This window comes from Pseudochaenichthys georgianus, chromosome 6 (genome assembly GCF_902827115.2).
Source record: "Pseudochaenichthys georgianus chromosome 6, fPseGeo1.2, whole genome shotgun sequence".
NCBI classification, from domain to species: Eukaryota; Metazoa; Chordata; class Actinopteri; order Perciformes; family Channichthyidae; genus Pseudochaenichthys; species Pseudochaenichthys georgianus.
In genome coordinates, this window is record NC_047508.1 from 31,240,229 (window position 1) to 31,253,197 (window position 12,969).

The 12,969-nt window shown below is 38.6% G+C and overlaps 1 protein-coding gene across 1 annotated transcript; it reads left to right on the top strand.

Annotated features, from left to right (window-relative positions):
• Nucleotides 1-179: 179 nt before the first annotated feature.
• On the top strand, nucleotides 180-10,187 carry LOC117447778 (CD81 antigen-like). Its single transcript, XM_034084668.1, has 8 exons — nucleotides 180-496; nucleotides 2,057-2,171; nucleotides 7,120-7,217; nucleotides 7,301-7,375; nucleotides 7,479-7,592; nucleotides 7,689-7,787; nucleotides 9,005-9,088; nucleotides 9,577-10,187. Exons 1-8 carry the CDS (start codon nucleotides 431-433, stop codon nucleotides 9,640-9,642), a joined length of 717 nt encoding a protein of 238 aa, XP_033940559.1. The 5' UTR covers nucleotides 180-430; the 3' UTR covers nucleotides 9,643-10,187.
• Nucleotides 10,188-12,969: the final 2,782 nt, after the last annotated feature.

A 12,969-nucleotide genomic window follows, 5' to 3' on the forward strand; every position in this document is an offset into this window, starting at 1 on the left:
TGCCAAGATGTCTTATTTCTATACATATTTGATGTCGATTTTGTCTTTTAAAACTGGTTTAATAATTAAAATGGACTGTGGATTTCACTTCCTTCCTTTCTTTCTGTCCACTCATTTCCCCCATGAGAGTCAAGGGAGGTTTTGTCCTATTCTCACCATAACCCATTTTTAAAGTGGCAGAGGAACAAAGTAGGGCTCTCAGTGTTGTTCCCTCTGCCTTCTTCTCCTCCTGTCCTCTTCTCTCGGTGGGCAGTTCCCGGTCTCGGTTTTCAATCTTCATTATAAAGGAGGAGTTAGCAACACAGAGGCGCTTATACCCAGCCGGCCTGAATAAAATCTGGCAGAGAGAGAGACTGTGTGATCTGGGACAGTAGACTGACCTCACAGTGTGTTTGATTTGCAAAAGGACGAGTTGGTAAAAACTGGCAACATGGTTGTGGCGGGCTGCACAAAATGCATCAAATACATGTTATTTTTCTTTAACTTTATTTTCTGGGTGAGTTGAACATATTTTACTTTGGATTTGCTATTATGTTTGTTCTTTTATTGTCTGAGTTGCTTTCTTTTACCTTGTTCTGTTCTCCCTGTTAAGGCTAATAGTCTGTTAAGCTCAGAGTTTAAGGTTAATAACTGATACATTCTGGACAGTTTCCTGCCCTGCTGTACTAATTATGCTGATGTGACATTCAGCATCGGAGAGGCACAGCACAAACCTTGTCCAGGCTGGAGTGGTAACGCTCTTCATCAACACTTATTTTCTGCATGACCGAGCGGCAGGGCAGGCCGGATGGCTGAGAGCAGCACTTCACACTGGTTGGGCTTCAGTCTGTCACTGCTGGGATAAAACTGTTCTTTTCCTCACATTAACTCTTAGATCAATCGTTTCAGTTAATTAACTTGTGTTCATATTATTGAAACACTCCAAACACTGGTTTCTGAAGTTGTTTCCGATGAAACACTGAACTAAACTTCCTTCAATATTGGACCGTTTCTTGTTTTTTAACTAAGTCTTGTTCTCCTCAGATTAAACATGTGAAGAGGGAGATTGAACAGGACTAAAAGGGCTTCTGGGGGAGGGGGGCGGCTATTTTTACTCTTGTCATTTCCTTTGTTCCTACCTGGTCACCAGACTTATTTAGTGCCTTTGAAGCTTTTAAAGAGCTCAGGAAACACCTCCTGCATTGGTGTATTTTTTTATTTATTTGTTGTTTTGACCATCCAGATTGATCTGAGATTTGTTTTCTAAAAAGTTATTTCACCAACAAGGGACTTGCCACAGTTGTTCCTAATGCATGTCTGTATTTTACACTTCGTTACATCATATCAGACTTCCTGCAGATGTTAACTTCACCCTTTACCCACTGAATGGATCACTTGTTTGTGAATTTCCATTTGAGTTTACCCGTACAGAACAGTCGTCTTTTTTTAGACAAGTCACCATATCCTGGACATGCCGCACTTGATGGAGTGTTTCCTCTGTCGGTTTTGCCGCTCTGCCTGTCATTGTGAAAACCATGAGCCCTCTCTTCCTTGTTTTGCTATTTTTCATGTTGAGGATTGAGTTTCCTGTTTCTTTGAGAACAATGGAGTGCAGAATAAATATGCAGATGTATCTTGATATAAACATAGAATAAATCGACAGCATGTGAACAATATATGGCCCTGATCCTTCAGTAGTTATGCTCCATCAGCTTTTACAAGATAACAGTTTATCAGGATGTTTCTGCCTTAATGGATGTGAAGTAGAGGAGAGATCAAGAGGGATAAAGTTGAACAACAAAGTTCTTGAGTTGGTTTGAACAATGTGGTGCTGACGTGGTCTGTGCTGTAGGTCAGCAAGGTTTCAGGATGTCCTCTCATTACTAGAGGACAGTTCACTGATTTGATCTTAGGAGAGTCAGGCCTTGTACGTTCTCTATTGATGGGTCTTTTTTTCAAGTCTGAAAAATGGATAACTACAGGTTGGTTTTAATATTCATGCTAACATCTCTCTTGAATATCAAAGTGAAGAAACATGAAAGAAAATCAATTAAAACCTTCTCTCTCTTTGGGACAGCTGGCCGGAGGTGTGATCTTAGCAGTGGCCCTGTGGCTCCGCCATGACAGTCAGACCAGCAACCTCCTCATCCTACAGTTTGAAGGCCAACAGGCTCCGGGCACCTTCTACATCAGTGAGTATTCAACACCCCGAGAAACACATCACAAACACAAGAAGAAGTTTCTCTTTTCACCCTCACATCAACATTCAACCTTCCATTACTTTATTCCTTTTTAATGTTGGGAAAGCTGTTCATATGTACCACTTCAATTTTAAATGTTCACTGAGTGGAGTACCAGGTTAGAGAAGCAAACAGGGTGCAAAGAAATAAACAATGTATTTTAAAATATAACAGTCAACAGAACATTAACATAATGCCATACATGTAAACTCCTCCTAACATTACTGGATTCAAGTCCTTACTTCAGGGCTACTATATGCAGCCTCCTGTGACTTGCCTGGTCACCTTCCTACTTCCTTCCTATTTCCTCAGAAGCGTGTGTCCTCTGTGAGACACTAGATATGCTTCCTTGCAAGGTCCTTGGTCATTATGTCCTTGTTCCTTGTCGTCAAGAAGCTCACTGTTACCAGAGTGATGCAATGTACCTAATTGACAGAAAATACCTGTCTTTCACACTCAGCTGGATCCAGTCCAGAAATAGTAACAGTGGTGTGACGTCTGAGAGAAGACCAGGAAACAAGACCTGCGTATATCCGCAGCGTGACTTAAGAGTCAAGACTAACTCCATCACCTCAGTGTTTTTACTCAGCTGTCCCTCCGATCACTGCATACTGTAAGTGATGTTCTCTAACTCAGATCAAAAAATATGTTTATGACTTCAGCTTCAAACTCCTTTCTTGAGAGAGGGCCAGATGTCTCAGACAGATGTTGAGACATGTGGGCTCTGGTGCATAAACAAAGCCTTTATGTGCCTACTGTCGCTTGCACTTTAAACTATCTGAACCTGAGGAATTCTAAGAAGTTTTGTATGTCTTTGTAAACTAATTCAGGGATTTGTGCCTCAGATTTTGGCTCACATCATGTACTAAAGTCATAAATCAGCATCATGTTTCCTTTGCTGCCAGACTCTGGCCCTAAAACCTGCAATACACGTTGTGATTTGAACATATCAAAGGTCCCTCATCTCGGTGTGTTGTGGTGGTGAACTCTAGTGAGCCCATTAATTTACATTTGGGCTCCTGCTGCACTCCCATACTTACCCCTCAGTAAGTATACAGAGCGAATGCGAGCCCGTGCTTTTTATACAGGAATAGCACACTCGTGATTTTAAAGGCAGGGCGGCAAGAGAGGCCCACCCAGTCGAGATCAAGGGACTGTTTCTTTTCTTTTTAACCCTCCCTTGAACATACGCCCTTGAATAATTCAAATAACCTTGTACATCTGCACATTACCCTTCAAATTAGAGTTTGGAGTGGATGTTTTTAGCACACTGGCACACCAAAGTGGTATTTATGTAAGGCTGAAAATACACATACTCCCACCTCTTAACCAGTGGCTGAAATCGGTGGCAGTTGTCAGGAGTCTGGTGGGGTTAGGGCTCCAGCCTCTCAAACTCTAGGAGCTGCAGAAAGGCTGACAGATGTTGTTACACATGCTCTTTCAGTACCTTACACTGTATGTATAATGCAGAGCCTCGGCCTGAAGGACTTTTCTGCAATATTTCATAGCCCAAAGTGCTAAACTATAGGATGCATACACCAACTGTGAGGAAACAGTTTGACAGAAAAATGGTGTGTGTCTTTGTACACAAAATCAAAACATTACTCTGAAGTCTCACAGGCTTAACAAGCTTAATCCAAACATGACATCTCTAACATCTCCCACATGGAAATGGCAATAAACAAAGACATTTGGGGTTTTAAAGTCATATGTTGCCTCGTTAGCTTAATGTATCAATAAAAAAGCTTTATATTACAATTCAAACAGCTGTACACTGGGTCTTTTTGAGCTCTGATTCTCTCTCATTTCTTCTGAAAATAAAACTTCTTTCCCTTTCTTTTCATCAACTGACACTTCAACTGATTCCTACTCTTTAACTTGAAGTACTTTACCTCATATCTAAAGAAAAGGTTCATATTTATGAAAATGTGCTTATTCGCTTTTCTGACAAGAAATTAATGAGGAGTATTCCACTCTCATGTTTGTACTTTAAACCTTAAAAATAAAACAACGTTGACACAAAGAAGATGTTCTTGTATGATAAATGTGTCACCATTTGTCATAGTTTCTGAGTAATATGTCGGTAGCTGGTTGGACATTTTGTCACTTGCCGTCATTAAAATAAATTAAATCAGCTTAAAGTAAATGTTTGGTTGTTGTTCTGACTTGTTCCCATTCAGTAGTTAACTTTTCCGCAAACCACATGAATGCAGCAACAACACCCATATCTTGCAATGTTTAGAAAATCAGAAATAATTGAAGTATCTGTCATGTGTTTTGGATTCGCTCCAAAATGTAATTGGTGCTTGCTTAGCCCATCCCACCAAGTTTCATGAAATCTGGCCTGTACTTTTTTTTCTGTCATCCGGCCTAAAACATAATGTGCTTGGCAGAGATAACAACGTTTGTCTATTCCTTTAAGCGATAGAAGCGTTACTGCTACAAAGCAACTATTGTGTACTAAGTGTACTATTAGTACACATTCTTCAATGATGTCTGAGTTGTCAATGGGTTAAACTTTAAAGACACAGTAAGGTGGGCTACAGATAGCTTTAACGAAGAGTATATTCGCTGCAGGAAGTCAACTATGTCAACAGGAAATGCATATATGGAGCCTTTTTTTTATATATTTAATCTTCTACTCAACATGTATTCAGTGACACACAGTATGATTGTGTTCATCTTGGTTCATTGGTGTCATGCTCTGACAGTGTGAACAAGACTCCTGGCCCTTTGTTTAAGATACTGGATGAGAAAAGTCCGAGCGGTGCTTTTAGATGGTCCTAACCTCCCCCTCTTCCCCCTCGAGATTACACTGGGAAACAAGAAATACATGAACTTCCCCAGTGGAATAAGATTGCCTGTCTCCCTGAAAGTCCCTATGGCCTTCAAACCTCAAAGGGTGTTGTCATAGTAATGGCAGGCAGTGGAAATAATGCCTGCTTTGCCGCATTGCTGGGTAACTGGCCCTGGTAGCCGTTTTTCACTACAACAAAACCTGAGAGAGAAAGAGAGGAGGGGGATAAAGCAGGAGGGGTGTTGATTAGAGACATACAGAGTTAGAAAGAGTGTAGATGTAGGATGGGATGTGTGCGGTACAGCAGGAGTCAGGATCTCTTCCCGGGCCTGTCTGTCGCTCTCTGTCAGGATACTTTAGAGCCTGCGTGTGTTTCGTTCACCTGTGAGTAAGTATAGAAACCCAGAAACAGACCCCCCCCCCCCGCACCGTCTTCCTAAAAGTATCCACATCCTTTACTTGAGTCATAGCAACGATACTTTACCTACTGTCAGGTAGTTATTTGGGGGAATGAAACTGCTGCACCATAAATGTATATTCATAGTTTTCTCCAATCCTGCTTTTTTATGTGAAATATTGATTATCTAAATGTTATCAAGTGATGAGAGGAAATAAGAGATAACAGGCCCCGACTAGCTTTCATGTAAGAGGCCAACATTGTTAGAACCAATCTAATCTTTAACAATGTATTTTGTAATTCAATTTTTTTGTGCTTATGTTGATTTTATTTTTGTAAAAACCAAACCCCTGTGCATTATCAAAAGGAAATGTAAGACCTGTTTTAATCATGTGTGTTTTATTGTAGAGAGATATTAGTTTATAAGCTTTAATCATTGTTTTTTTATTATTATTTTTGTAAAAGGCTCAATTTTTGTAAATAATGTGTTTATTTAATTGATCTTTCCTACTTTTATTTTATTGATTTTTACACTTTTCTATTTCTGTGTGAACAATAACGGCCTTTACTTGAAATTGAAAATTAACTAGTGAAGTAAGAAATACCTAACTCGAAAATGTCCACATCTCAAATGTATACATGAATCTGAACACATTTGATTATCTGTCACCGCTGGCTGTAGGGATTTTACATTTAATGAGCTTTACTGTTCAAGGTGTGAGGTTGCTGCCTCATTAGATTATTCAAAGCAAACTGTAACCGCTCTGAAACTTCATCACCTTCAGGTAATTTATTCATGCAGGTTAGGCTATTGATTGTATTAATTCCTTTTGGAGCGGAGCCAGCCAACCACTGCACCAAAAGAAAAAGATCACAGGAGTTAGTCATTTGGTCTCTTAATATATGCAACAGTCTGCAGTCTTTACAGCAGTTGACTTGACAACACATTTCACATGTTTCCCATCCGCAGAAAACTAGATATAAATAGCCTAATGAATTCCTTCATGTCACCAAGTGCGTACTTGTTCTCTAAATTAAACACATACTCCCAGAACAACAGATATTTCATTCCACCTTGACTCCGTCCTGAACGTTAAGTGTAAACCATAGACTGTGTAAACATAATCCAGACCTCTGCTGTAACTGGAGCTTTATTGCTCTTCATTGACTTTTTCCTGCAACATGACTACCTGAACTGGAGCTTGTTGCACACGGCTGTGCCTTTTTAAAGTAATGGAAACTGTATTTTTGTCATCACTATGTATAACAGCCAAAACATCGCTCAACCTTCGAGTGTGAATCTCTTTATTTCAGTTTAATCACACCATGATAAGCGTGTATACGTGGGTGGGTAACTGTATATTCACGTGGGTCCCCCTGTTTCCTGGGGAAGAATAATGATTGGATGGGGGCAGAGATCACAGCAGAGGGGGTTGTGGGTAATTTCGTGGCCTGACAGCTGAGCAGAGTCAGCTCTTAATCAGTATCCTGGGGTCGTTTTGCTTCAGGATGTCAATGATGTCATGTCATCCTACCGCATCCTACAGGGAAGGCAAGGAAAACATGCAGGAAGTTCATTACCAAACAAAACTTGGATCAATGATTAGCACACTGCTCTGACACTGCTGCCCCCTAGTGGTGCTGAGGACACATTGCCGCCATGATGAGATACATTTATTTACATTATTATGTTTCTGTGTTTCCAGGTGTGTACATACTGATAGCTGTGGGGGCTGTGATGATGCTTGTGGGCTTCCTCGGTTGTTACGGTGCCATTCAGGAATCTCAGTGCCTGTTGGGGACTGTGAGTATTTCTCTTTTATCCAGCAGGAAGTTGTTGTTTTTGTTTAAATAAATAATCTTTTCCCCTTTATTATCTTTCTTTAGTTCTTCTTCTTTTTGATCATCCTCTTCGCTTGTGAAGTGGCTGCAGCGATGTGGGGTTTCATGAACAAGGACACGGTAAGCAACACAAACTCGATTGAATCTTTGATGTTTCCATTGATTTTCCACCTCTGAGCTCCAGTGAACCTGCTCTGTTTGGTTTCCTGTCTCTGAAACTCAGATCTCCAAGGAACTGATCAATTTCTACGACTCTGCATACATCAAAGCTGTGGACGTCTCCGGCTCTCCCAGCAAAGACTCTGCCATCAAGGTGCTGGAGGTTTTCCACTCTACGGTACGTCACTCAACATCACTTTATGGATATTTTGTAACATGTATAAGTGAAATTATTATTTTGATCATGCTATATGTTCCTTTGTCTCCCCTTCAGCTCGACTGCTGCGGTAAAGGAGACGACACCGCTCTGTTCAAACAAGTCGTCGGCACCTTGTGTCCCAGAAAGACTCAGGAAGATTTTCTGAAATCTCAGGTATACACAAAACATTTTCACAATACCTGGTACAGAAATGATTTTCATTGGTGAATGTCTACCCTTCGGGAAATAAATGTCACGTTTATTTATTAGCAACTTTAGAAAGAGATACATTTATGGTTTTGTGAAATAGCAAGGATCTGGTTGGTTGAAAAAGGGAAAATATGTTGATTACCTTGTTAAAGCTTTAATGTAGTAGTAGTAGTAGTAGTAGTAGTAGTAGTAGTAGTAGTAGTAGCAGTAGTAGTAGTAGTAGTAGTAGTAGTAGTAGTATCGTGGCCAATAATAACATATCAACTTGTGAAACAATTTGACTTTTTTTCCCAGTTAGTTTACTATAAATAAATCTTCAGGAAGAACAAACTGGGCAATGTTTTAAATCCGTAAGCAGTACTGCTCTTTGGCCATATTGTTTTTTTTATACACTGTCTGATATTTAATTCACTATAGTTGCCAAGAATAGAAATTCCTATCTGATTAGTTTATTGATTAGTTTGTCCATTTACATTTCCAGAAGATGTTCTACACATCAAATATTTTGATTATTATGCAAAAATTAGATAACTTTACACAGTGCAAATGGCCTAATTTGACACTGTGTTAATGTTGTATTATTTTAATACATACCGAAATATGAACATTATGATCCAGTGTTAAAAATAAAAACTCTCAAGACTGTCACAAATGTATTTATTGTAATTGTATTGTCAACAATGTTTATATGATGCTGAAAGTTGGAACAGATACAGAGATTATTATTAAGCAGTTACACGTATTGACATGAATGTTTAAAAAGACAACTGTTCACAACTACTTTATTTGCTTTATGTAAATAATCTTACAGTAATATAAAAGATAACATCACATTGCCTGTGGTGTTTTCCTGCCTATGTATTCTTGGTAAATGTAACCCCGTATTGAGTTGGAGCTATATTCAACCTATGGCAGCAAAGCAAGACTTTTATCCTTTTCCACTTCTGGCTTCTATTTATGTTTCTAATAGATAACATATGACATCATTAATTATTCAGAGTCATGCGGTCACAAGCTGCTGAAATTCAGCCCATTGTTTTGACAGCAGTCAGCTCTCCATTACATGGTCTCCCGTACAGTGTGTGTACAGTGTGTGTACAGTGTGTGTACAGTGTGAGGGGTAAACACTTGTCATTTATCAGAGTGTCACGCTCAACTTTTTTATTTCTGTCTCCTCCCAGAGCTGTCACTATAAGCTGATCGAGCTGTTCTCAGAGAAGCTCTACCTGATCGGTCTGGCTGCCTTGGTGGTTGCTGTTATCATGGTGAGTGTCAGACTGGACATGTGACGGATAATTCACACAGCTGCAGTGTGAAAGGCTCAGATCATGGCCAACGTCCCTGAAACATTACTGTTTTGATCAGCTCTGATCAGGGCGTAGTTTATTATTTAAACTAATCAATCGTTTGATCCAAATATCTGCTGTTTTGATATTCGTTAAAGTAATATTAAAAGCAGAAATTGCTATTTTCATCCTCAAATATGGATATTTTCATACTTTTTGTTTTATATCATATTCAATTGAATATCTTTGGGTTTTTGACTGATAAGACATGTATACACATCGCCCTGGACTGTGTAAACTTGAATGGACCTTTTTCAATATTTTCTGACATTTTATAGATTATATGATGAATAAATGAATCCAGAAAATAATTGGCATATTCATCATTAATGAAAATAATCATCTATTGAAGCCCTCAATGTGATTAAACCTAGTGAATTAAGTCATTCTGTCCTTTTCCCATGTAGATCTTCGAGATGATCTTCACCATGGTGCTGTGCTGCGGCATCCGGAACAGCCCGGGGGTTTATTAGAAGTCCAGCCAACAGGCAACATCAGCCTTTAATGGGATTCTTTATTATTTGTTCTATGCATCACCTCCTCCTCCTTATGAATATGACACGACAAGATGGATACCTCTCTTTTTTTATTCTAGATTAGAAAATACAACTTGTTTTTAATATTTCTTATCCATCGAAACTCACCTTTTCTACTTAATAATGTAGCTTCTCTAAGTCAGATGTTCTTAATTTATCACACAACGATTCATATGAATCTTTTATATGTACGGTATGTTGTGAAATATTTCTATGAGGTCATAATGCTGTTTTTACGGATGTATAAATTGTATATATACTTGTCGTATGTTAATAACACTAAGGAGGGTGCATGTATTCCCTGATTGATTGTTTGTTAAACAGTGTTAGAATATAATCTAAGCTCATGTACCGTCTTACTCTAATGATTTTCAGGAAGTTAACCTGTGAGTTTTTTAGTTGACTGTCTCTTCCTTGTGTCTAGTGAACCATCTTCATACTTGTGAAACACCCATCCTTAAATAAACAGTCTTCTTACTCAACCTGTTTTTTAATAATGCTAATAAATTATGTAATTTTTATTTTCCTTGCTGAACTACACACATTGGTTTTTCACAAGGTTTCATTTTGCTTGTGACTCCAAAAGATGAAGCAAATTCTTTATTCACATCTGCAAAATGAAACATAATCAGAGAGGAGAAAGAACTTCTCAGATTATCTAATTCTAATCATTTTAAAGGCATTAGGGGTACAACTATGAAAAGAGGGAGCACGGAAAAGGGAAAAAGAACGAAAAAACGTATGTTGTGTATCCACATGACTTGAGTTTGTTCAAGTTTTTTCTTATTTCCTTCAATCTTCTTCTTACCACTGAACCAACTCACTACACAGATGTTAATAAGAACAAAATATACACCATTTGAACATTTTCATAGTAATACAAATCTTAAAATCAGTGTTTCTACACTGTGATATTGTTTTAAATAAACTGATATCAGTGTTTTCACATAGAACTGATAGTTCACTGATTTAAAGGGGCATTTTAATTTTCATTGCAGAAGATAGGGACAATCCGAAAGAGCATAATAGGGCCCTTTAAACCTTCACAAAGGCCTTGAGTATTTTGCCCTGTGTCACCACAGGGGGGCAGTGAGTGTCATATCAACGCCCTTCTTGCTCAATCAGCACAACATTTCTCCTTGCAGCACATTTGAATAAACACTCAACATACTTGTATTTCTGGTCTTGTGGCATCGGACACACCCGCAGCACACTTTCTGTTTATTCTCCGCGGTGGGGGCCGAGGGAACCGGGCAGAGTTTTTCGCCAGTCAACGTGTATTAAAGTTTAAATCTTCCGAACAAAATTATAAAAGTGCCGTTCAAAGGTCTTCTTTGTTATTTATTGAGCTTTAAAACAAATGAATAACGACTCTATATAATATAATAATAAAATACATGGAGCCCTCTCTTCTTCTGACAGCGTCAGTGTCTGTCTCATGCAGCAGCTGATCCAGTAATGAGTGACCCGGCCGACAGTAAAAATAAACATATTTATAACTAGTTTAGGTAGTTTGAGAGGTTTTCGTCCTCGTGTGGCCGGGGCCTCAGTGTTTGTTCTGCTCACAGGTTCACTTTCTCATCAGCGGTCACACAGCTCTCAGGTGCTGAAGACTGAGTTCAAACTAGTATTCAGGATACCCAAAGTACATTAACACACAATACACAAAAGCTGAACTCTCGTTTTCTCTTTATCTTCCAGGCTAGACTTAATACCGGTGTATGAAGAAGGATTGAGAACATTTCTTCAGTAAAAGAAGCAAAATGACAGTTTAAAAATAATGTGTTACAAATAAAAGTCCTTAAATCCAAATGTTACCTGGATTTACTATTGTGTTGGTTTTGCACACAATTTAATAATACACAAACAAAACAGATAACAAATAAAAAAGGGCAGGAAGAGGAAAAAAATCACAATTTTATGTAAAACACAAGATCAATATGCAAACAATTGCTTAAATTCAATACACACTAGCATCAAGTAATCCCCATGCATAATGATAATAATAATATGTTGTTAATAATAATAATAATAATAGTAATTATTATTATATTATTATTGTACATATTAATTTAATGTTGGAGCTACAAAAAGCATACTGTGACAGCTCCATGTAGGGTGACATACTTTTGGCAAACAAGATAAATACATATCTGTTTGTGTATTGCCTGAACAACATATAAAAACACAAAATAGTTCCTTTTTTAATATAATATTGACACTTCATGGTCAGTCATCGAGTTGAGCTCTGTGTACATTGTCTCATAATCCTTCCATATCTGCTGCCATATTTGCAGATATGTCTTCTTTAAACCTCTGTGAGAGTCTCCTTGTTAAGATCTGTCTGTGGTTTTCTGTCTGCGTTGTGTTTTGTCTTGTTTAGATCTGTCTGTGGTTCCCTGTCGTTAGTTTCCCTGGTGTGTCTGATTACCCGATTGTGTTCACCTGTGGCCCCTGGGTTTTCTCCTCCCTCCTCACCTGTGTCTTGTTTGTGTGATTAGTCTTGTGTGTATTTAAGTTCTGGTTTTTCCTCTCTGTCTTTGTCGGTTCGTCTTGTGTATTGACGTGGTCTTCGGTGAGTGTCCTGTTCTGTCTTTGTGTATAGCCTTGGAATAAAGGAATTATTTTTACTCTGGTCTGCATTTGGGTCCTGCTTCCTGCAATTTACACACGGCATCTATTGCACGTCTGTCCGTCCTGGGAGAGGGATCCCTCCTCTGTTGCTCTCCCTGAGGTTTCTCCCATTTTTCCCTTTAAACTGGGTTTTCTTTGGAAGTTTTTCCTTGTACGATGTGAGGGTCTAAGGACAGAGGGTGTCGTATTGTCATACTGATATTCTGTACACACTGTGAAGACCACTGAGACAAATGTAACATTTGTGATATTGGGCTATATAAATAAACATTGATTGATTGATTGATCCTGCACACCATAACATTACGAACCGACCAATAGTGATGGCGAGATGAAGCCTTATGAAGCTTTGAAGCTTTCGAACCAATTGGTTCGCAAAAGGGTTCATCTCATGAGGCTTCATCATGGGCTTCATTTGAACACAAACCTCCTGTTGGTCAAAGTGTGTAAAACAGGCAGATTGGACATCTCAACAGTGTGCGCTATCTAATACGAGTCCCCATTGAGTAAAGCCTTAGAATAACTCTAAACAACGAACATTAAATCATATTTTCATGTTAACAATATTGTATTTATTCCAGTTTAATGATTGTGATTGAAAAGCCTAAGGAGGCTGGTACACATTGCAAA

Bases quoted from the DNA above. Each gene is read 5' to 3' on its own strand.
- LOC117447778 (XM_034084668.1), top strand. From the start codon at position 431: ATGGTTGTGGCGGGCTGCACAAAATGCATCAAATACATGTTATTTTTC. The intron at 2,172-7,119 runs GTGAGTATTCAA...CTGTGTTTCCAG, and splicing joins TCCGGGCACCTTCTACATCA to GTGTGTACATACTGATAGCT. The intron at 7,218-7,300 runs GTGAGTATTTCT...ATCTTTCTTTAG, and splicing joins CTCAGTGCCTGTTGGGGACT to TTCTTCTTCTTTTTGATCAT.